This window comes from Acomys minous (genome assembly GCF_964271855.1).
Source record: "Acomys minous genome assembly, chromosome: 16".
Lineage (NCBI taxonomy): Eukaryota > Metazoa > Chordata > Mammalia > Rodentia > Muridae > Acomys > Acomys minous.
This window is the reverse complement of record NC_140498.1, coordinates 88,049,722-88,074,125: the sequence shown is the minus strand read 5'-3', so window position 1 is coordinate 88,074,125 and position 24,404 is coordinate 88,049,722. Positions and strand designations below refer to the sequence as shown.

Genomic DNA, 24,404 nt, shown 5'->3' with positions numbered 1-24,404 from the left:
TGAAGAAAAGATGTGCCCAAAGCCACCGTTTATTATGAAGCATATACATGAGCAACCTAATGTAGCGTGGATGTCCAGGGAGGGGACTGACCTGGGAGCATCTGCCCCCATAGAGGTCTGATTTTTATCTATTTTTTGTTTTTCAAGACAGGGTTTCTCTGTGTTATCTTGGCTGTCCTAGACTTGCTTTGTAGACCCGGCTAGCCTCGAACTCACAGCGATCCACCTGCCTCTGCCTCCCGAGGGCTGGGATTAAAGGAGTGCATGCCCGGCTTCTGATTTTATCTTCTTGATGTGTTGGGATGTTTATCAGTGGGGAGCCTCCTGGAGCCACCTTAACCACCCAGAGACTTTGCTGATGTCTCAGCTCTTAAGGGTGACTGGCTCCCTTACTGGCCATGAGGCTCGAACTCCATCTTTAGCCCCATCTCTTCCCTGCAGAAGGGCCAGGGCTGACGTTCTGGTCCTCTAATCACTTGCTTGGGATTTCTGCCTGGGCGAGCCCACCCTGAGTCACCTCAGCAGCTTACATCACAGCTGGAGGAAGGAGCCTGCATAGATGGCAACTCTCTGGGGGGTGTTGCAGTTCTAAGCTCAGAAGCGGCACAGGCGCCAGGCATGGTCCTCAGTGCATCAGAGCAAGCACAGGCAGAAAAGGCTCAACCGTACTTAGGGATGCGTGGGGCTTAGGCCTTATGCATCGGTGTAGTTAAAGCCCAGGCTGAGGCAGGAGATGTTAACCAGTCTTTGGCTTGTGCAAAGTGTTGAGCAGGACTATCTGCTGAGCCACACAACCGCCGCCATCGTCAGGAGTCCACCTGAGCATGCTCATCAAAGCATGTCACACCTGGGCCTGTTTGTTAATCTTCCCTCGTGGACAGGGCTTGTTGGGGGGGGAGGAGATGGTTATGGGACCCTCACCTGAGTATCCAGTAACTGGTCCCAGCCAGCTGGATGCTATTCTGTCCTAATTGCATGAGGTCTGGTGGTCTCTGGGAGGGGCTTGAGGATATAGGGGGAAAGATGAGGGAAGGGTTTCCCTCTGTGTAGCCCCAGGGAAACCATTTCCAGTGTGACAGCTTAAAAGTTACCCCATGCCCCTGACTGCAACCCCCGGCCCGTGCTCTGCAGGTAAGCCCAATGAACTCTTTGGTTCTTGGGGGGGGGTGCGTGGGGAGTGGGGAGAGGGGGGTGGGGGGCCTTTGGTCAGAAGGGATTGTAACAGCAGAGGTGGAGGGACAGGGGTGTTGGCTGGGTGCTGGGTGGGGCACCTCTGTGTCCACAGGGACAGGGAAGGCACATGGATGGAAAGAAGAGATGTGCACGTATGTGGTGGAAGACTGATGGAAATGAAGGGGGCGGGGCTTAATCTTGGTGACACAGGGTGAGTTTGGAGCTGACTGGAGACATGCAGAGCGGGAGGCAGAAACACACACACACACACACACACACACACACACACACACACACACACGGAGCCAGAACATAGCACGTTGCATGGGGACAAGTGTCTCTGGAGATGTTACTCGTACAGAGCAGCGGCCATGATGTGAGAACCCCCGGGTGGGGGTGGGGGTGGGGGATCCAATGTCTTGATTTCAAACAGAGCCTGGGAGTGCAGGACAGAGAAGTGGGAGCCAGGCAGGGAGGACTGGACGCAGGTTTCCTTTCATAACAAGGACCGACATGTCTTTGCCAGACAACTGTAGAAGCTTCTAGCGTTTTCATTCCAGAGCTGGATGGATTCAAACTGAGTACACCTCACCCACAGTGGGGTAGATCTGAGCTCCACAGCTTCCTGGGGTCTGCACTACCTGGAAAGAGAGGGAGGGTTCGGGTTGGGGGGCCGCTAAAGATGGGTGTCGTGGCGCACGCCTTTAATTCCAGCAGAGGCAGGTGGGTCTCTGTGAGTTCTAGGCCAGCCTGGTCTACATAGGTAGTTCCAGGACATCCAAGGCTACACAGTAAGAACCTGTCTCCAGAGAAGAATCTAGAAAACAGAATTGGGAAACTGTGACCCAAGACAAACACAAACCAAACTGACTGTAGCCTTGAGGTGAAGACAAGGAAAATGCCCCTGAGGTTTGGCGCTCTCCCCTGGGGCCAACTTTCTCTCAGCAGAAGACACAACACATTGTCTCGGGTGTCGTGTGTCTCCTTCCGCCTCCCTGAAACATCTAGAAGAGACTAGGACAGCATTCAGCATCCTACGGTGCACAGCATAACCCACTGAACATGTCCCCAGATGGCAACAGTGCCAAGGAGGGACAGGATAGAGAAAGGGCAGAGTGTGCCTGCCCGTGGGACGGTGGCCTGGGGAGCGGTGGCCTGTGTCTTGGGGGGAGGAAAGAGCTCTAACTTGAGAAGACACAACTTTACACAACTTTACACAACTTTAACCACTGTCAAAGTTGTGAGTGGCCAGGTGTGAAAATGTGACAGTGAAGCTTCTAATCTAATCTTCTGTCCCCCCCCCTTTTTTTCTTTCTCTATTTGATTTTTCTCTCTGTCGCAATAATTTGTACGCATGTTTGCATGTGTGTCTGTGTGTGTTGCATGAATTTGAATGCATGTTGGCATGTGTCTGTGTGTATTGTGTGATTTTAAACATATGTTTGCATGTGTATGTATGTTGAATGAATTTGTATGCATGTTTGCATGTGTGCACATGCACATGTCCACAGAGCAAGGCCCCAGGGTGCTGTCAGGAATCATCTGGCACTATTCTACCTTATTTATTGAGGCGAGGTCTTTCAATCAAACCCAGCACTGAGGGCCGGGTGTTGTGGCACACGCCTTTAATCCCAGCACTCGGGAGGCAGAGGCAGGAGGATCAATTTGAGTTCAAGGCCAGCCTCATCTACAAAGTGAGTCCAGGGCAGCCAAGGCTACACAGAGAAACCCTATCTCAAGAACCACCCCCCCCCCAAAAAAAAAAAAAAACCTTCAAAAAACCAAATCCAGCAGTACTAACTGAATGTAGCCAGTTTGCTCTGGGGATTCCATTGACTCAGCCTTCCAAGTTGGAATCACAGGCAGGCTGCCACACCCACCCTGCATTTATGTGGGTTCTGGGCATCTGGACTCTGCGGAACCATTCCCCCAGACTACCCCCCCCCCCATTCTACCCTGCCTCAGGATCCTAATTCTCAGTTATTTTTCACCATCCTCCTGTTTGGTAAAGCTGCAATGTGCAGATACCCCACAGGGTTCAGGGCTGTTTGTGCTAAAATGAACCAAAGAGAACAATGCTAAAAGATAAGGACCAGAAAGAGTGGTACCCTGACTTCCGGGGGGATAACTGACAGTGCCTGCTGGCATTTTGATTGGGGACATGGGTGGGGTTGCCGAGGAGGCACAGATGAGGAGCTTAGACAAAAGACAAAAGCCTTGGCACTGCCTCAAGCTCTCTCCCAGAGAGGCCAGATCCCACCACGCCCCATGTCTCTGGGTCTCTAGGTTCCCGGGACAGGCAAGGGAAGATGACTGTCTGAACTGCTAGAGTCCAGTTTTCAGTTCTTTGGGGACTCAGCAATTCCGAATTACTACAGCAAGAAAGCTCTTTGTTTGTTTGTCGAGACAGGGTTTCTCTGTGTAGCCTTTGGCTGGCCTGGACTTGCTTTGTAGACCAGGCTGGCCTCAAACTCACAGCGATCCACCTGCCTCTTCCTCCCAAGCGCTGGGATTAAAGGTATGTGCCACCACCTCCCAGCCAAGAAAGCTCTTTGAGTGGACTACGGGGACGGGGCCACCCACTCTCTTTAGAGCATTCTTACTGGCACTTTCCACGGGTGTACAAGGCCTCTTCGCCCGACTTCAAAGTCTCTGCTTGGCAGTTCGAAACAGAGGGAGGCCAGCCACTCCTTTGCTTCTTTGGCTAGACAATTCCAACACCAGCGGTCACCTCCTCCCACGTCACCCGTGGGATCTGCTGGATCCAGGATCACAGGCCTGAAGGAGAGGTTAGAAGGTGTGGAAAGGGGTTGTCAGGAGCTCTGGCCTCAGCATTTGGGCCTGGTCCTATTTCCATTGGTGACACAATGTACCCTGACAGCCTAGGTCAAGCAATTTGAATGTACTTAAAGCAAATTCCTAGTCAAAATCCTAGTCCAAGTAACTTCTTAGAATTGTTATATTTGAAGACCACCCCCCCCCCCCTGCCCTGAAAGCTTTTATTTCCTGTGCACACCTCTTTCAAGAGACTATCACCCAACTATAAGGTGTCACACAGTGAAACGTTGCTAAATAGGTCAGTTCTGGCTGGGGAGTGGGGGTGGGGTGGGCAATGTGTACGTATCTTTGTTCCCTGCTCATGGTATTGGGTGTACACTCTGAGGATGCCCCCTCATTTAATTTTTTTTTTTTTTTAGGTAAGAGCTTGCTATGTAGACAAGCCTGTCCTTTAATTTAAGATTCTCCTGTCTAGGTGTGGTGGTGCACGCCTTTTATTCCAGCACTTGGGAGGCAGAGGCGAGTGGATCTCTGAGTTGGAGATTGTCCTGGTCTATAGAGCAAGTTCCAGGGCAGCCAGGCTCTGTAAAGAGACCCTGTCTCAAAACAACAACAACAGCAGCAGCAGAGACAAAATGAAACCCTAAAAATCTTCTAGTTTTCAGCCTCCAAAATGCTGGGACGGTGGCAGGTCCCACCCTGCCTGGTTTCCTTATTATTATTTGAGCTCTGAAAAATAAAACCAGATCTGATGAGATGCTAATGACAGGGGCTGGATAAAGGGAAACCGACTCTGCTGCCGAGTCTGAGGCCCCCAGTTTGATGCTCTTGGACTCACGAGCTGGGAGGAGGAGCTGACTCTGGAAAGTTGTCCTTTGACCTGTAGGGTGCTATTGTGCATAGGTGGGGGGGTGGGGAGCTGGGAGTGGGGCTAGGAATGGCAGTGCTGCTTCTCAGGGGTACACTGCCTCCTCACACCTTGCTCACATCAGCTAACTCTCTCTCTCTCTCTCTCTCTCTCTCTCTCTCTCTCTCTCTCTCTATGTGACAGGACAAGGGGAGCAGTGAGGGCACCCACTGCCTGCCCCCTGCTTCTGCATCCTTCCTGGTTGGCAAGTCCCTCCCACTCCCAAGGGGTTGGGTTTTCTCCCCAAAACATCACCTCACTCCCTCAGTTTCCTGCTGGAAATGAACAAGACCCTGGGGAGAAGAATCCAGGTCACGGGAGAAATACCATGGAAGGGAATCGGGTTAATATAGAACGGGGGAGGGGGGGAGGGGGGCTGGGATGTAGGCACCTCTTTTTTCGGATCTGGGTCAGTAGGAACGTCCTAATCGGCTCCTCTTCAAAGTTGTAGTTAACCGTCCAGAAGATGCAGAGCTGCTGGTATTTTATGACCAGGTCCAGGACGGTCCGGAAGCCTTCAGCAATGTTGAAGTCATCCATGCCGCTGCCCTGCTCCCAGGCGTACACGGTGAGCAGCTCCAGGGCATACTTTGGGGGCAAAGATGCTTTTGGCTTCAGTTTCCTTTCACACTGGTGAGGAGAGAAGGGATGTCAGATGACCTTTCAAGGCAGAGGAGCCCAGTATGTCTCATGGAGTGCTTGTGTGGTAGCTGGGCAACTGGGTTATGTTGAAAGAGAGAGAACCCCTGAATTCTAGATAGGCTTGCTAGACTCAGCAGCAAGTAGAGTGGCAGACATAGCATCCTGTATTTGGACAACAACGTAACCGATGGTTGACAGGACCCTCTCTCTGCATGCTAATTATGGGCTCTGCAGCGTGGGTCGCCATATCAGAGGAAGACAGGGGGCTTGAGGAAGTCACATGACTTGCCCAGAGTTAAGCCAGAGGTTCCCCACCCCCAATGCCCTAGCTTTTAGCTATGGGAGGTGATGGGGGGTGGGGAGGAGATTTGGGTGTCCAGGACACTTGCCAAAGCCTGTGTCTTATCTTACTGGCAAAACCCAACAACTAGATTTGCCAGCGCAGGGGCTGGCTGACCTGTTTGTACCAGTGCTTGACCAGGCGGATCAGACTCTTTAGCTTGGTGGGCCGGGTTTCAATGAATTTCCGCTGTAGCTCTGTAAAACAGGTTGAAAACTCTCCTCCGTGGAAGTTTGGTGACGCACACAGCTCAATGAGCTCCTTGTAGGCTTTGGGCCTGGAGGTGAAGCCAGAATAAAGCTGACCTGACATGGGAACAAAATGTCTGTTAGGTCGAATTGTGTATGGTAAACAACAGAATAAATTTAAGAAAGGGGGGGGGGTTGAGACAGGATTTCCTTTAGCCCAAGTTGACTTGCTGCATAGCCAAAGGAGACTTTGAGTTTCTGATCTTCCTGCCGGCTCCTCCAAGTGCTGAGACAGCAGACGTTACAGATGTACACTACCGTGCCCAGTTTATGCAGTGCAAGGGATGGAAACCAGGTCTCGGGCATGTAGAGAAACCCTACCAGTGAATCTATGCCCACAGCCCTCAAAACAGTGGTTTAAAAAAAAAAAAACAACTTTATTTTTATTTGTGTGTGTATGCAGGTGTGCGCATGTGTTGTGTGTGCACCCACACGTCTAAATGCAAGTGACTGAGGCCCGGAAGTGTGCACCAGGTACCCTAGAGCTAGAGTTACAGGTGTGAACCACTGGACTCTAGTGCTGGGAACCAAATTTGGTCCTCTGAAAGAACGGCAAGCCCCACCCCCACCCCCACCCCCACTTAGCCACTGAACCCATCCTACGTTTGTTGTTGTTATTGTTTTTGGTTTTTCAAGACAGAGTTTCTCTGTATAGCCTTGACTATCCTGGACTCGCTTTGTAGACCAGGCTGACCTCAAACTCACAGAGATCTACCTGCCTCTGCCTCCTGAGTGGCACCATTAAAGGCGTGCGCCACCACCGCCAAGGCTTCGTCCTATGTTTTTTGACAAGTGTAATCTTACTTGGGGTATTCAATTCGATGGGGGAATTTCCTTGGAACTACGTACACATATTTGAACTACTGCTGGGCCTCCAGGATGCAGATAGTAGTGACTGCATGGTCTGGAGGGCACGGTGTGTTTACAGTAGTGCACACACATCTGTGATAGCCACTAGAGCAGCCACCGGCCACTGTGGCTGATTACATTTGAGATTAAAAGAATGAATTGAATTAAAAGGAAATGAGATGAAAAGTTAACTGTTTGGTGGCTTCAGCCACATTGCAAGTTCTCAGTGGACCTGGGTGTTCCTCACTGTTGGAGAAAAGACCTGGTCAGTTCTGAGCTTGAGCTTGTACACTTTTGTCTCTGAGGTATCTGTAGCTCACCTCTTGTTTTGATTGTTTGGTTGGTTTTTAGTATGTAGACAGTGCTCTGCCTGCATGTACATCTGCAAGCCAGAGGAAGACATCAGATCACATTACAGATGGTTGTGAGCCACCATGTGGTTGCTGGGAATTGAACTCAGGACCTCTGGAGGAGCAGCTAGTGCTCTTAACCACTGAGCCATCACTCCAGCCCTTTTGTTTGTTTTTAAATAAAGTTTTATCGGGACAGAATTGCCCCGGGTTGGGAATCTATCGTGTATGGCTGTTTTCACATTGAAATGGCAATGTTGAGTAGTTGGGAAAACTCTGGTCTTCAAGGCTGAAAATAATTCGCTATGCTGCTGCATTGGCGAGTTTTCTGTCAGCCTGACACAGACCCTGACACACCCGGGAAGAGAGGATCTGTGGGGCATTTTCTTGATTGATGAATGATGTGGAAGGGCCCATACCACTTATGTGGGTGGTGCCAGCCCTGAGCACATAGTCCTGAGCTGTATAAGAAAGCAGGTTGAGCAATCTAGAGAGAGCAAAGCAGTAAGCAGCGTCCTCCATGGCGTCTGCTTCAGTTCCTGCCTCCAGCTTCCTGTCCTGACTTCCCTCCAAGAAAGAACACAAGTAGGATGAACTAAACCCTTTCCTCCCCAAGCTGATTTGGTTAGGTGTTTTCTCACAGCAACAGAAGCTAGACTAGGACAGCTGCTCTTTCAAAAGCACACAGTCAGACAGACAGACAGACAGACAGGCAGACCAAAGTGCACTGATCCCCATTCTATATATGGTTTTTATTTCTGACAGAAATCAAGACAGCTGGTGGTGGTTGCAGCGGAGTCGGGGGGCAGGTGTCAAGCCTAGGGCCCTGAGCATGTCGGCAAGTACTGTGCTGCAGCCCCAAACAATGGGCATGAGTTTTGTTTTACTTTGTGGTGGTGGCATTGAGCACAAGGTCTTGCACACACTAAGCAAAGGCTTTATCCCTGATTATACCCCATTCCTAAGAACCAATCAGGTGGAAGATACTAGAGCTGTCACAATTCTGATATAACATGTGTACATATGTATCTTCTGTGCGTGTGTGTGTGTGTGTGAGAGAGAGAGAGAGAGAGAGAGAGAGAGAGAGAGAGAGAGAGAGAGAGAGAGAGAGAGAGAGAGAGAGAATGAGAATGTGAAACAGCCTAGGGTCATCTGAGAAGTTGTTGCAGGAGGGGGCAGCCCACTGTGGGTGGCACCATTCCCTTGTCACGTGGTCCTGGGATGAATAAGAAAGCTAAGCATAAGCCTCTGAGTGAGGCAGCCAAGCAGTGTTGTGCCTCCTGCCCCCTCCCCACCCCCACCTTGGTTTCTGCTTCAAGTTTCTGCCTTGATTCTCCTCCCTGATGGACTGAGATCTGGAATTGTAAGCCAAACAAACCCTTTTTCCTTCTTAAGTTGCTTTGCGAGGGTGGGGATGCGTGCTCGTCTCCGCAAACCGACTCAGAGGCCAGAGGAGGTGGCCGAGTGTCCTGCTGTATCATCCTTCGCCGTATTCCATTGAGACAGCTTCTCTCACTGGACTGGGAGCTTTCTCATTCAGCTAGACCATCCCTGTCTCCGCCCACCTCCCCTCTAGCCACACCCCTTCCCCAGACAGCACTGGGGTTCCCAGGTATGCCTGAAGTAGTAGAGCCTGGCTTTTTACATAAGTACTAGGGGACGAAACTCGGGTCCCCAGGACTCCATGGCAAGCGCTCTACCACGGAGCCATCTCCCCAGCCTACATGGAGGCTTTTCATTCGCTCTGTAGCCCTCACCTGTGCATGGGATTTCTGTGGAGGAGTTTTGCCTACATCCGATTTCCTGTTTCTTGTCTCACAAAGCCTTGTCGTTCCATTCTGTCCTTTTATTCCCTTCTCCACCGAGGAAACGGAAGGACATTACGTATGACACATTATGTATGCATATAACTCTGTGTGTCATCCCTGGCATACCACGGAATTTGGAGCCAACAGCTCCTGGAGGCTGCCCAAGGGTGCTTACATGAGAAGAAAATTGCACGTAGGTGTATGGTGGCCACGCACCTGCTGGAGGCCTGGGCCAGAACTGAGAGACAATTACAGCCCATTGCCCAGCCCCACCCCCTTGCTTTTCCCTCCACTCCTTCCAGAGACTTCTCTGGAGCGAGGGCCTGAGCATTCTTACCTAGTGCGTCATAGGCAGGAAGGACATCAAATTCGACGCTTTCATTGAGTATCTTGGATTTCAAAGTAAAACTCAGCACCCTGGGGGCCTCCCACTTCGAGGGTTCAAACTTCACCTCCCACTCATGGTCCCGCTGGCAGGCATCTAACTGCTTCCGGATCTCCTGGACGTACAGGGAGCGATTGGTTTTTTGGGAGGCATAACTGTCGAGCGAGCTGAGGAACAGGACGATGTCGGCATCCGAGCCGTTCTTCAGAGCCGTGCCTTTGGCAGTGGATCCGCCCTTGAGAGGAAAGGGAAGGCGCGATGCTGCCTCCCCTCACCCTTGGTCTCCCGGGCGCCCAAGAGCTGGAACCCCAAAGGACCAGCACTCACCTTGACAGCCTTTAAGACCTTTATGGTGCTTAAGTGCCGGAAGCAGTTTTCTTTAAGGAACGAACAGATGACGTCAACGGCTCCTTTGATCTGATCTAGGAAGTCTTTGTCAGGCTGGAGGAATTCTTGGATGAACTTGTCCAAGAGGTGGCTTGGGGTGACGAAGAGTGACACAGGCTGGGGAGGAGAGAACCCAGGTAGGCTTTGCTCAGAAGCCACGAGAAAACTCCCCTGCTGCCAGCCTCCTTCCAACCATAGGCAGAGAGAGACCTTCCTGTCTCTGGAGCTTGCACTTGTACCCAGAGAATGCTCTTGAGATGCCAGATAAAACCTAATATTTCCCCTCATCAGAGACTCCCACGGGCTACTTGGGGGAGATCTGGATCCTTCTGAGGGGCTTGTAAGGGGGTGCAGACATGGGAGGTACCCTGGATCAGCATGAGATCCCCCAGGACTTTCCAAGTGGCAGGTGGGAGGGTCGAATTTGAACAAGGAGATGTGAGCACAGAAGCACAGAGGAGGGGGAGGGGGGCTGAGGATGTTGGGCTAATGGCTTTAAAGATGGACAAAGGAGCCAGGACACCAGGGCAGCCTGGAGAAGCTTAAATACCGAAGGAGGCCTGGAGTATCTCCATTCTAGCACTGCGAGATTGTGTTTGGATTGGCCACCGCTGGAACGGAAAGATTGTGAATTTAGGGTAGACAGTTTTAAATGGGAGGGGAGAGGAAGAGAGATCTAAGCAGGTAAGTTTCCAGGAGAGCATTGGCAGAGAGCGGTGCAGCTGCCATGAGGACAGGAGGGTGCCCAGCTCTGCAGTCCCAGCTGATCTTGGTGCCCCTAGATGTTGTGACCCTTAGCAGCAGCAGCAGCATTAACCCTTCTTCTCCCACAGCTCAGATGGTATATAGCGTGGGCATACATGTGCCATGTGTATGTGTGAGTGTGTATCATATGTGAGTGTATACACGGGAGTGCATACACATGCGAGGGTGTACGTGAAAATTCATGTCTTTCCTGGGCGGGGGGGGGGGGACACCTGCTTTCTCCCTGTTTCCCCTTTTCCACCTCACAGTCATCTTTGTAGCCTCTAAGAATTGATTGAGTTGTGTCCCCCTAAAATATGTTGGGGTTTGGACCTATAGCACTCATGACTGTGACCTACTTGGAAATGGGGTTGTTAGAGAAGCCACAGTAACTAGGGTGGTCCCCACTTCAACATGGCCATTGTTATTATACCCACACGGAGGAAAAGGCACACAAAGAGGGTAGACTTGTGACATGTGATGGAGGGAAAGGCAGGGTGATGACGTCACGAGCCAGGGAGAGCCCCCTCCCTCCCCATTTCTTGTCTTTGAATCTCCAGGATCCAGAACAGTAGGAGAAATGAATTTCTGTCACTTTAAGCTATGCTGAAGCTGGGTGGGGTGGCACTCTTCGGGGGTAGGGGGTGGGGCAGGGGCAGGGGCTGGACAATCTCTGTGAGTTTGAGGTCAGCCTGGTCTATGAAGTGGAGTTCCAGGCCAGCCAGGGCTATAGAGGGAAACCCTGTCTCAAAAAACCAAAGGGGGAGAAAAAGCTATGGTGAATGTGTGACTATGTTGCAGTAGTTGTACACAGGAAGTCAAGACACACCCTCTCAGATCAGTGGGGGGGGGGGGCGGGGATGCTCCCTCCAGCACGGAAACCCTCTTACCAGAACATTCCAACACGGCGCAGGTGACACCTCATTCAGGCTAAGAGAGTCCAGCCAGGCACCAGCCTCCTCTCTCAGCTCCCAGAACTCGGCATCTTTACCCACGTTATTGGTTGGGTCAGTTGGATCCAGGATGACTGGCCTAGGAATTTTATCAGATTAAAAAACAAAATCAGGGCTGGGCTTAGTAGCACACTCCTTTAATCTCAGTACTTGGGAGGCAAAAGGAGGTGGGTCTCTGTGAGTTCAAGGCCAGCCTGGTCTACATAGTAAGACCCTATCTCAATCCTTCCCTCCACCCCCACAGGAAAAGAAATCAGGGACTGGGAAGATGGCGTGGCAACTAAGAGCCGAGGTTGAGGAAGAGAGAGACCCTGACTCGGAGGAATAGATGGAGGACACCCGAGATGCTCTTCTGGTCTCTATGTGCAAAGCGGTGCATACCACACAGATATATGCACACATATGAACTCACACAGGCACACAAGTCTTAAAAAGAAGTCGGGCTGGGGAATGGGTCAGATGGCGAACTACCTGCCTCACAAACAGGCCCTGACTTGAGGGTCCCCAAGACTCACATAAAAAGCCAGACGCAGGTGTGAATTTGTAATCCCAGCCCTGAGGGGGCAGAGGCAGGAGGGTCCCTGGGGCTCGCTGGCCGGCCAGTCTAGCTTGTTTGTCAACATCAGAGAGAGACCCTGACTCGACAAGGTAGAAGATCTGGAGAGACCCCTAAGCTGTTAAGAGCACTGGCTGCTCTTGTAGACGACCTGGGTTCAGTTCCGAGCACCCAAATAGTGGCTCACAACCACCTGTAAACTACAGTTCTAGAGGGTCTTGCCCCCTCTTCTGGCCTTCATAGGCACTGCATGCATGTGGTTCAGAGTCCTACGCAGAGGGAAAGCTCCTGCACATAAATGAGTCTTTAAAAATAAAGTGGAAAGGCTGGGTGTGGTGGCGCATGCTTTTTATGCCAGCACTCGGGAGACAGAGGCAGGTGGATCTCTGAGTTCGAGGCTCGCCTAGTCTACAAGGTGAGTCCAGGACGCTGTCTCAAAAAACCAAAAAATAAAATAAAAATAAAGTGGAGAGTTGAGATACCTTGATGCTGACTTCTGATCTCTATATGCATCTGTGTATACAAATGCATGCTCTCTCTCTCTTTCTCTTTGTCTCTGTCTCTCTGTTTCTGTCTCTGTCTCTGTCTCTGTCTCTGTCTCTGTCTCTGTCTCTGTCTCTCTCTCTCTCTCTCTCTCTCACACACACACACACACACACACACACACACACACACACACACACACACACATGCGGTAAGGGTCAGGGGAAGCTAGGAGCCCAGACTCTGAAGGCTGTGGCCTCCCTAAGCTGCTGAGGGCTCTGTGGTACCCAGGACCACTCACTCCTCATCCTCTGCTTTTCAGAGATGTTAGCTCCCTCCACTCCTTGCTGTGACCTCCTACCTCTCCCTCAGCTTCTTTCTCCTGCCACTCATTGGGGGATAAAACCTGACCACGTGCCTCCTTTCCAGACAGACCATCAGGTTTCCCCTGGCTCTCTGCAAGGGTTCAGAACTTGCTCTCAGTGGGGCTCCGGGTCTGCATCTGGGGAGATCCGGAAGCTGGGTACCTCTGGGACTTGAGCTGGTGCAGGAGGGTGTTCCGGACCGTCTCATCCTCAAAGTTGTAATAGACCATCCAGTAGACACACAGCTTTGTCGGCTGCCTGATGAGCTGCAGCACGGTCCTGACGCCTTCTGCGATGTCAAAGTCTTCAGCTTGGCAGCCCTGTTCCCAGGCGTACACAGTGAGTAGTTCCAGAGCATACAGCGGTGATGGAGGCGGGGATGCTATCCACTTCTTCTGGCACTGTGAGCCAAGACAAGAGCATCAGAAAGCCGGAGTCTAGAAGATGTCAACACCCCCACACCTGGACCATCAGATACTGTTGAAGGCACAAAAGGAACATCTGGAGTGTTCACACTGCTCACGGGAGTGTGTGTGAATATGTGACTGAGTGTGTGTGTGTGTGTGAAAGAGAGAGAGTGTATGAATGTGTGACTGTGTGAGTGTATGTGTGTAAGTATGTGTGATTGTAAAATATGGGTGTCTCTCTGTTCATGAGTGTGTGACTATGTAGTGTATAAAAGTGTGAATTTGTGTGACTGTGTGTGTTTGATTGTGGGTGTATGGATATGCATGAGCATGAGTGAATATATGAGTGTGAAAGTGTGTTTGTTGGGCTGGAGAGATGGCTCAGTGGGTAAGAGCACTGGCTGTACTTCCAGAGGTCCCGAGTTCAATTCCCAGCAACCACGTGATGGCTCACAACCATCTGTAATGACATCTGCTGCCCTCTTCTGGCCTGCAGGTATATATGCAGGCAGAGCACTGAATACATACATAATAAATAAATCTTTTAAAAAAAGAAAGTGTGTTGTGTTTGTGAGTGTATGGTGTGTGTTTGTGTGTGTGTGTGTGTGTGTGTGTGTGTGTGTAGGACAGAGGTCAAGGGCAGGTATCTCCACCTGGACCAGGCCTCTCACTGAACCTGGAGTGCACTGATTGGCTCTGGTGGCTGCCCAGCGAGCCAGGGGACCCAGAGGATCTGCCTGTGTCTACTGCTGGAGTTTCTGACTCAGACTACCGCTGCTGCCTTTACCCTGCCTGTGGGGGTCCTCACTTGGGTCCTTGGGCTTGCATAGCACATACTTTTCTCACTGAGCCTTCTCTCCAGCCCCTGGTACAGCGGATTTAAAAATCTGTTCAGCTCTCTTTATTAAAGCTAAAGAAATAATCTCCACTACGTTCCAGAAAGAGTCCACTTATGAAAAGACAGACATGTACACACATGCTGCCTGCGTTCTGTCTTAGAACATTAGAACCCAGCAACTCTACTGCATATTTACCTAAGGAAACTGTGTGCTTACGTTCACAACACCCACAACAACCCAATGCATAGAGGCTGCAACCTGGAAATGACCCAGGTTGGACCCAAGGGCCCAAGACAGCGAAGAAGAAAGACGGGGGCATGTTACTACAGTGGAATAGTACAAGGGAATAAGAAGACACTGCTACGTAATGGTGTGGCTGGATTTCTCAGGTAGAAGTGGAGTGAAATGAGGATGCTACCAACCGTGTGCAATATGATCCATTTGCAGCGTTTGAAAATAAGGGAGGGCCATCAACAGGGGCCATCAACAGCGAGGAAAGGTGCTGGTCGCAAACCTGGCGAAATGAGTTCCACCCCACGACCCACAGAGTGAAGAGAAAACTCACTCCTGTAAATTGTCCTCTGATTTTTGCACATATTCTATGGCACGCACACACATACACACACACACACACAAAATTCTATAAATGAAATTCATGAGTGGTGACTGATATTGGAATTTAAAAATTGTTTTTAATATATTTAATGTTTTATTTTATGTGTATGGTTGTTTGGTCCCCATCTGTGTCTGTGTACCCAATGCATGCTTGGTGCCTACAGAGGCCAGAGGAGGGCATTGGTTCCCCTAGGACAGTTGTGAGCTGTCACGTGGGTGCTGGGAATTGAATTCAGGTCCCCTGGAAGAGTAGCTAGGGCTCTTAGCCACAGAGCTCTCTCTCTCTCTAACCCCTTAATGTCTTTAATTATGTGTCTGTGTGTGTGAGTTCAGGTGGCTGCGTAGGCTAGAGGCATTAGGTCCCCTGGAGTTAAAGTCACAGCTGGTTGTGACACATGATGTGGGTGTTAGGAATCCAACTCAGGTCCTCTGGAAGAGCAATATGCACTCTTAACCACGGAACCATCTCCTTAGCTTTGGGATTTTTTTTTTTTTAAGTTGAGGTAAGCCTTGAACTCTTAGAGCCTTTTGTTTCCAGTTGTTGAGTGCTGGGGCTACAGTCCTGCAACCACTTTGGTTGAGAAACTATTCTGGTTTTGTGGCTCAAGAGGAGATCAAATCAGGTTGAGGTATGTAGTTAATATTGTTGAAATTTCTTTCCTATGAATGATCTCATTAAAAAGGTAATATGGTTGCCGCCTTTAATCCCAACACTCAGGGAGGCAGAGGCAGGAGGATCTCTGTGAGTTCAAGGCCAGCCTGATCTACAAATTGAGTCCAGGGCAGCCAAGGCTACACAGAGAAATCCTGCCTTCAAAAACAAAAACAAAAACAACAGAGAAAAGGAATGCAGTGGGGTGTGGTGGCAGATTGGCTTTGGTTCCAGCACTTGGGAGACAGAAGCAGGTGGACCTCTGTGAGATTGAGGCCAGCCTGGTCTATGTAGGGAGTTCTAGGCCAGACTCAGACACTTTTTGTTGTTGTTTTGTTTTGTTGTTTTTTTGAGACAGGGTTTCTCTTTGTAGCCTTAGCTGTCCTGGACTCGCTTTGTAGACCAGGCTGGCCTTGAACTCACAGCAATCTGCCTGCTTCTGCCTCTCGAGTGCTGGCATTAAAGGCGTGCGTCACCATGCTCGCTCGGCTTTGAGACCCTCTTTAAAACAAGGCTACAACATAAATTACCTCCTGATACCAGTGCTTGACCAGCAGGATCAAATCCTTCAGTTTGCTGGGATATTTCTTGAAGAACTGCTCCTGCAGTGTGGTGAAGCAGACTGCGAACTCCCCTGGTGATGCTCGGACTTGATCCATGGATTTTTTGAGATCCCGATAGACCCAGGAGCTGGGACTCACACTGGAGCCTGATGGGAGGGGGGTGGGGGGAAGCTCAGCTGGTGTTGGGAAGATTGGTTATTGCCTGATCTGCAAGGAGACAGCTGGCTTTTCAGGAAGTCTAAGACAAAGGCAGCGCTTTCTCTCTCTCTCTCTCTCTCTCTCTCTCTCTCTCTCTCTCTCTCTCTCTCTCTCCCTCCCTCCCTTCCTCCCTCCCCCTCTCTCTCTCTCTCTCTCTCTCTCTCTCTCCCTCTCCCTCTCCCTCTCCCTCTCCCTCTCTCTCCCCAAGACCCGATCAGCAGAGCCACACAAAACATGAGAAAGAAAGGCCCCAGATTAACAGCAAAGACAAGTGTCTGCACATGTGCATAGGTTTGTGACACACAACGACCTCTACCCAATCCCTCCTTACAGAGACTTAGGGCACCTCGAGGTGGCAGGAGTGGAGAAGGGCAGAGGTACACTGAATGAATTAGTTTCCATTTTTTACCGGCTGAACTCCACTCTTTGTAAATATATTTAGGTACACAGTTTTGGGCAAGCAACCATACTGGCTTCCCAGCAAGGGCATGCACCTTTGCTATTTATTAAGTGTTGACTCGGGCACCGTTGAAGCCCTCATTGCAACAACGTAACATGTAAGTCTTCCAATCCTCTTAAGGGGTCCGGCTTACCACAGTTAATTACAGGAGAGACACCCTAAAGTTAAATAAACTGGAGCCAGTTTTAGGTCAAGGAAAGAAGCCATGGCAACAGCAGCCTATCTGACTTGGTAGAGACAATAGACCAGGCTAATTGGCCTTTTATTTAGTAAAGGAAGCAATTCCTGAGTCTCCTTGTACGGTCTCTTTAAAAACAAAACAAAACAAAATTGAGCAGTGATTTGATTTTCTCATGCATAACCTTGTTACATGTTGCTGTATTCAAATTTAACAATGTTTTGCATTATATTGCTACTGTTTACATATTATATATTACATATGACTGAGCAAGTCTACATCTAAAATATTGTTTCCATTAGAAAAATAAACTAATAAGTGTCAAATGGAGATGAAGAATAAACCTATTGGTATATTTATAAGGCAGGATCATTTAAAATGCGGTTATTTTCTCAGCAACACTGCTTCCTTGTAATTATCTTATTTTGGAAGATGCAAATCTATCGCCACCTGGTGGCAGCATCCTGGTACTACATGTGGATAGTTATTTCTCCTAGCACCTTCCTTGACTGGGTCAAGGGTGAGGCTGGCCTGGCCTCCTACCACCAGACTTTGCACATCAGAAGAGAGAACCCAAAATTTCCAGTGACAATGGAGCCTCACGTCTCTCACCCCTGAATTTCTCTCTCTCTCTCTCAGGGCAGGCACACCATTACAACTAAACGGACCTAGAAGCTAGTTGCTTCTAGTGACAAAGGACCAATTGGAATCAATTTTCTCGTTGCTGGGGTGGAACATCTGACAAAAGCAACCAAAGGGGAAGGCGTTCTTTTGCCTCACTGTTAGAGGGTATGGCCATTGCGGTGGGGACGACATGGCTGCAGGAGGTGACGCTGCAGACTCCGGTCTTAGACCACGAAGCAAACGCAGAGAGACTAGAAGTGGGGTTGGAAGGAGGGTGGGGTTACCACCCTCCAGACTCACTTCCAAGCTACCCGCTGCCTCTGCCTAGGCACCCTCTTCCATATCCTCCCAAATGAATACCACCAGCTGGGGAGCAAGTGTTCAAACACACGAGCCTGTCGGGGACAGTTCACCTTCAAACCCTAACAGATGAGAAAGACCCAGGGCCACCACCTTGCACTGTTCTCTGATCCACACCATCTTTCTGGGTGTGGGTGGTCATCTCCATCCCATCAGAAAAGGGTCAGCAGGTGGCTATTCAAGGGCCCCCTAACCCTGAAGTTTCTCAGAATTGTGGCCAATGAAGACACGTTGGCCTCCAGCTCAGAAGTCTCGGACTGTCGGTCTAGCTGAGTACACCATTGGCAGCATGGACATGATATATCCCTGTTTTTCTGGTTTCCCATCTATCAGTCCATCTCTATAGCCATCCATTTTTCCATCTGTACACACACTCTCCCATCCATCCATCCATCCATCCATCCGTCCGTCCATCCGTCCTCACACGCATCCATCCACTTTTCCATTTGTCCACATATCTATCACTACAGCCACACATCCATCCATTTTTCCATCTGTCCACATATCCATCCTCACACACATCCCTCCATCCTTCCCTCCCTCCCTCCATCACCCACTCATCTATAAAAGCTTCACTTCAGACTCAAGAGTCTAGAACATTATATCCAGAGTGAATGAGATGAGAATGCAGTTCCAGACAGAGGATGCATGGTGTAGGAGCCCTTCTCTCCTGGTGTGTGTGTGTGTGTGTGTGTGTGTGTGTGTGTGTGTGTGTGTTGTGGTTTTAATAAGAATGGGCCCCAGTGGCTCATATATTTGCATGCAGAGTCTCCAGCTGATGACTTCGTTTGGGAAGGGTTAGGAGGTGTGTCCTTGTGGGAGGTGTGTCCTTGTGGGAGGTGTGTCCTTGTGGGAGGTGTGTCCTTGTGGGAGGTGTGTCCTTGTGGGAGGTGTGTCCTTGTGGGAGGTGTGTTGCTGGGGAGTGGGGTGGGGCTCTGAGGTTTCAAAAGCCCATGCCAGGCTCAGTGGCTCTTTCTTTCTGCTCGCTGCCTGTGGCTCAAGCTACTGCTACAGCGCCAGGCCTGTCTGCTTCCCACCATGAAGAGAAGGGACTAACCGTCTGAAACCCGCAAGCAAGCCCCCGGTTAAATTCCTTTCATAAGGCTTGTCTTGGCCATGCGGTCTCTTCGAGGCAACAGGCCAGTGACTAAGACAGGGATTTACAAGCCCCATTTGGGAAATAACCGGGTTTTGTCTGTCACAGCCTCGGCCTAAGGGACCTAAGCAGTGTGCCCCAGCGCTCCTAGGAGTTCAGACCTCACCCATAGGCCCAGGGTCACTCACGCAGAGGATCAAAGGCCAAATGCAAATCCAAAAGTATGCTCTGGCCTGGAATGGACACTGATACTTGAAGGCTGTCCCCACGGTTTACTGAATTCTTGTATTTCTCATGGTGTTTCAGGCATCGTTGGATCTCGTTGAGGAGCATTCGTTGGTTGGTCTGATCCTGGAACCGGTGGAAGTGACTCATGAAGAGAACAAGGGTACCGTCGGAGGAGCCTCTTAGGACTGTTTCCCGGCCATAGGAGCCACCCTGCAGGGAATGGAGCAAAGGCTGTGAGGTCTGGACTCTCTGTGGGTCTAGGCAGTGACATTTCTCAGGTCAAGTGAAATCCCCCAAAATGTCACCATCATTTTGAAAATCAGGTTGCCAGCACTAATTTGTGTCTATGTCGGTGTTTTGCATGCTAGCTCCAAACTGCAACAATATGAACAAATAGCCGGACATGGTGGCGACATGCCTTTAATCCCAGCCCTCAGGAGGCAGAGGCAGGTGGATCGATGTGAATTCAAGGTTAGCCTGGTCTACAAAGAGAGTACAGGATAGCCAGGGCTCTGTGTAACAGAGAAACTCTGTCTTGAAAAACAAACTAACAAACAAACAAAAAAAAAATGAGGAATACTATACAAAAGTGGAGTACTATACAAAAATGAAAATGGTTACATGAATAAAAATCTCAAAAGTGTGGAGTCTAAAGATACCATAGAGCAAAGCGCCAGTCGCTGCTAATGTACTGGGCACCAATTACAGCAGCCTTTATGCTAAGAACACTGTGTACCTCACCATTACGACACTCTGAAGTGGGGTCTAGGCAGACCTCACTGTGCAGAGCCAGACACTGAGGCACAGACTGGCGAAACAGCCTGCCAGAGTCATGCAGCCCAGCAGGGGAAGGCCTGGCTGCAGCTTGGGCCCTGTCTGTGCTCAGAGGGAGAAAAGACTTGTGAAGTGCAGTTCCTGGGGTGGGGGTAGGGGAGGCGGTGGTGTGGAGCTGCACTCAGCACCACCACCTGGTAGGACGGTGAACTCTCCCCCGGGGTCCAGAGCCCTTACCCCAACCCCGGGCCTCACCTTAGCCACTCTTTCCACAGGGATCTCACTGTTGCGAAGGATGTCAGAGATGGCGTCCACAGCCTGGTCTATCTTCTTCAGACATTCTTTGTTGGGCTTGAGGTTTGTGTGGATATACTCTTTTAGCTTGTGTGCTGACACCGAGGGCAGGCCAGATGACCAGCAGCCAGATGACCATCCAGGTGACCATCCAGGTGAGCCGCCAGATGACCAGCCAGGTGACCCACCAGATGACCATCCAGGTGACCTGCCTGGTGACCCACCAGATGACCAGCCAGGTGACCCTCCAGGTGATCCATCAGATGACCAGCCAGTCAACCAGTTTCCCATATTTGCTTGCTGACCTTAGGAAGGCTGTGAATGGCAGGAGCAGAGCACTGTCCTGGAGGCGTCTGCCCTGCTCCAGGAGTTTCTAGAAAGAGGAAATCAAGTCTACAACTGCTGCCCCACCCCCGTCACAGCCAAGACTAGGAAACCGAAACCCAAATGCCGGAGTCACTGCCCAGTAGTTGCCAGCTGGCTGGCCACGCCCAAGGATACCCCAGCTTAAAGCTGAAGCCTCCAGAGCCTCACGGGGAGGCCAGACCTGTGTGTGTCCTTTAGAGCAGGGCTGCCTTCCTGCTGCCCCTATCTCCTCCACCCGCAGATAAGAGGAGCCTGACTCAAAAATAACAAAAACCTTTGGCAGAGTGCTAGCCCAGTGCTCGATAAATACTAAGGTAATTTGGTTTTATTGAGGGTGGAGTCTGTCCATCTGCATACTATCCTTTCCTTCCTGTTTCCAGGGGCTGGAGCGCTCAGCGCCAGGCAGGGCAGTGCAGAATGAGCCCAGAGAAGGTACTGACTTGCTCAAAGACACACAGCAAGGCAGGTGCGCTGGCAGATGGAGGCTTTGTTTCTGCCTTTGGGTGAACACAGGGCCCTGAAGACTCAAGAGTAGCTTACACACACACACACACACACACACACACACACACACACACACACACACCATGCACGTGCGCGCACACACATATGCATGCTTACATATTCACCAATTACAAAAAGTAAATATCTAAAAATGAAAAACAAAAAGAAAATTTGCCAACTCGACACAATTATTTTGTGTTAGCTTCGAGACAGAGCCTTGCTGTGTAGCCCAAAGTGGCCTTTCACCGGTAGTCCCCTGCCTCAGCTTCTCATAAACTATTATGCATGGCATCTTCTTCCAAGGTAGGATGGCATATTGCATGTTGTTGTCCTATGTGGCAGATGGCTTCCTGCCACTGCCTGGGATGCTCACTGGGAAAGGCACAGTAAGTTTGTATTGGGAAGTGGCCTCAGAGCCCAACTGAGTGCCTGCACTGTCATGTCAAAGCTAAGTATTAGCTCCAGTACAGGGGCCGTGAAAGCAGCAGGGTTCTTGGAGTTCCTCCTCTAAATGAGGCCACAGACAGAAAAATGGCTGCAGGGGACACTAATGGCTCTCAGGGACCTTGCCTCAGCTTCCTGAGTGCTGGGGTTACATATGTGGATCACCTCACCTAGTCCTGGCCGCCCCCACCCCCCATTCATCAGTATTATTTGGCTACCACTGTGGTGGCCATTGTCGGAGGCTGAGGGGCTCGGGTCGGCAAGGCCCCTCTCCACTGCTCAGATGACCATCACCTCACTCTTCACTCCAGCTCAGAGTCACCCCAATTCTGGAGCCATTTTGACAAGTGAACCCAGCATCTATGTGGGGGGGGACAAGGGCTGGTGCTAGACCTGAGGGTTAGGGGGCGGCGGCATTTCCACGATTGTAGGATTAAAGCAAGCTGAGTATGGAAGTGCACAAGGGACTGGCCAGATGACTGTCTCCACCCCCCACCCCCAGGCCAGGGTTTTAGAGCTCAGACCCTCACTGGTTTTTGAGGTTCCTTTTATGGGGGAAAGGTTAGGGTTGATAGAAAGCTGCTGTGGATATAGTTGGCTGTTAGCCCCGGGACACAGGAGTGGGGGACTCAGGGCTCAAAGCTGCCTGTGGGGTAGATTAAATGCAAGACGATGTCTGGTAGAAGGGGAGCTGACACAGGTGTCCCGGAGTTCATCACAGGTTGAAAAACATGGTTTGCAAGATACAGTAGGTTTAGGAAACAAACTTCTCTTAAGGTATGGAGACTTAGTAACAATGTATAACAACGCAGCTACTGTTTTGGTCTAACACAGGAATGCTAGGATGGTGCCCACCCAGTCTGCTGCTAGGTTCCGTGGAAACAGGTCTCCACTGGTCACATCTGACTAGAGCAGCCCTTCTCAACCTGTGGGTCACAACCCCCCTGGAGTCGAGCAACCCATTCACAGCGGTCACCTAAGATGACCAGAAAACACATTTTTCCCGATGGTCTTAGGAACTGAGACACTGCTCTTTTCTCTGGCTCCAAGTGGGTGTGTCCACATGCAGACACGCCCACATGCGGAGTACCCGGAACTGTACTAACGGGTTGTGCCATTAGGAAGGTCGAGAATCACTGGTCTAGAGCTCTGAGAATGATGTGACAGCAGCCGTCAGGAGAGATCACTTGGGGTCTGGTTAGTATCCTCAGTGAGTTGGCTAGGTGAGGTGAGGTTGGTACCAACCCCGGTGAGGCCTTGGTGTTGCCTGCAACCAAGAGCAGGAGACATAGGTGGTAAGTAGCAGAGGGGATCTGGGGACACTTTGACCCCTCAGGCTGACCCCTGTGGCCTAAGCTGAAGAGGCAAGAATGGACTGCAAGGATGGAGGTTCTAGGAAGGCTCTGTCCTCCCGGCCATCCTGCATCCTTGTTGGTCTCTCTCTGGTAGTGGTCCAGGCAGATCCAGACTGTCTGAGACACTTCTAGTGGGAGATGAGTTTGTCCAGATTCCTTTCTCTGATTCCTGTTCCTCTCCTGGGACTGGATCACTGCCATGCCTACACCTCAGGCGGTCGCTCTGGAGGACCCTGCTGTGGCCACACTGCCCCCAGCATCTGCCACTTGCTTCCTGTGTTGCAGGGCTGGGATATGCATAGGCTATGTCTCTCTGCCCTCTGCCCTGTGGCCCCTAGCTGTCAGTCAGACACTAGGGGATTGAAGGCATTTTCCCACATAAGACAGACTGGTAGACATTTGTCCTGAGGACATCCTGGCATTACTCTGGTCCTGGTGGGAATCAGGGGACGAGGGATAAACACCGTCCACAGTGTGGTGGAGGCTAAGACTCTTGCTGGAAAACAGGCTAACGGTTTGCAGGTTTGTAAACTCAATCCTTCTCATCCTCCCTGGATGCTTGTTCCCATTGCATTTGGGAATGGCAGACATCAGGAGGCGAGATGGTGTGGCACGACCTTTCCTGGGAAGGCGTGAACAAATGTCTATTCATCCGAGACAGGGTACAAAGATTACACTAGAGCCTAAGTGGGTGAGCCAATGGGTTTATTGGGGTTACTCACAGAGCATGGGTTGGGGTGGCAGGGGTATGGGTGACCCCTAAGCACTGCATTATCAAAAAGCCTGGAGTTTCCACTGGTGATGCCTCAGGAAAGCTGTACCCCATGGACTTCTCCTGAGGGAGCAGATGGGACCACAGGTGAGGCCCAGGGGCCCTTCCTGCGTCTTCTGCATTCCTAAGGCCCAGTTACCATTCGTTTTGCCTATTCCAGTGCTGTGGCCGTGGGCCCAGGTATTCTGTAATCACCATCACAGCCTCTGCCTCATGATGGCCTTGCTCACAGTACATGGGGAGCAAAGCGGCACCACAGCTGGCTCTCTGCAGGTGGGGAGATATAAGGGGGTTTGAGGGGCCGAGGGATGCCGAGGAAGAGTGTGGCTTCTTGGCAGGGCTGAGGTGCTGCTAGAGGTGGCTGTGGGGGACAAGGGTGGAGCCCAGGGTAGATGAGCAGCAGACTGGCAGTTTCAGAGATGTCTGGATCCTGGGGTGTCTAGCATGGGAGTCAGGAGTGCTGGGATGGCCACAGTAGAGGTCAATGAAGCTTGGCTAGGAGGGTAAGCAGTGGGAAGAATGAGAGGGATGTGGGTAGGCAGGTAATCAGAAGGGAAGTGGTGTGAAGGAGCACACACACACACACATACACACACATACATACATACATACATACATACATACATACATACATACACACACATACATACATACATACACACATACATACACACATACACACACATACATACATACATACATACATA

General features: G+C 50.7%; 1 protein-coding gene across 1 annotated transcript; it reads right to left on the bottom strand.

Annotated features, from left to right (window-relative positions):
• LOC311586167 (2'-5'-oligoadenylate synthase 2-like) lies at positions 1-20,678 on the bottom strand. Its single transcript, XM_084762115.1, has 11 exons — positions 20,218-20,678; positions 19,149-19,398; positions 16,012-16,190; positions 13,131-13,369; positions 11,502-11,643; positions 9,808-9,984; positions 9,433-9,715; positions 5,958-6,145; positions 5,250-5,488; positions 3,777-3,951; positions 1-1,814 (listed from the first exon to the last, which is right to left on the bottom strand). The coding sequence occupies exons 1-11, from the start codon at positions 20,545-20,547 to the stop codon at positions 1,746-1,748; spliced, it is 2,271 nt and encodes a 756-aa protein (XP_084618241.1). The 5' UTR covers positions 20,548-20,678; the 3' UTR covers positions 1-1,745.
• Positions 20,679-24,404: the final 3,726 nt, after the last annotated feature.

What these genes read in the sequence shown, in the direction of transcription:
- LOC311586167 (XM_084762115.1), bottom strand. Translation starts at nt 20,547, where the DNA reads ATGGGAAACTGGTTGACTGGCTGGTCATCTGATGGATCACCTGGAGGG. An exon ending in CTGTGGAAAGAGTGGCTAAG is followed by an intron (nt 19,399 to 20,217) that starts GTGAGGCCCGGG and finishes CATTCCCTGCAG; the next exon opens with GGTGGCTCCTATGGCCGGGA. An exon ending in TCAAGCACTGGTATCAGGAG is followed by an intron (nt 13,370 to 16,011) that starts GTAATTTATGTT and finishes CTTGGCTCACAG; the next exon opens with TGCCAGAAGAAGTGGATAGC.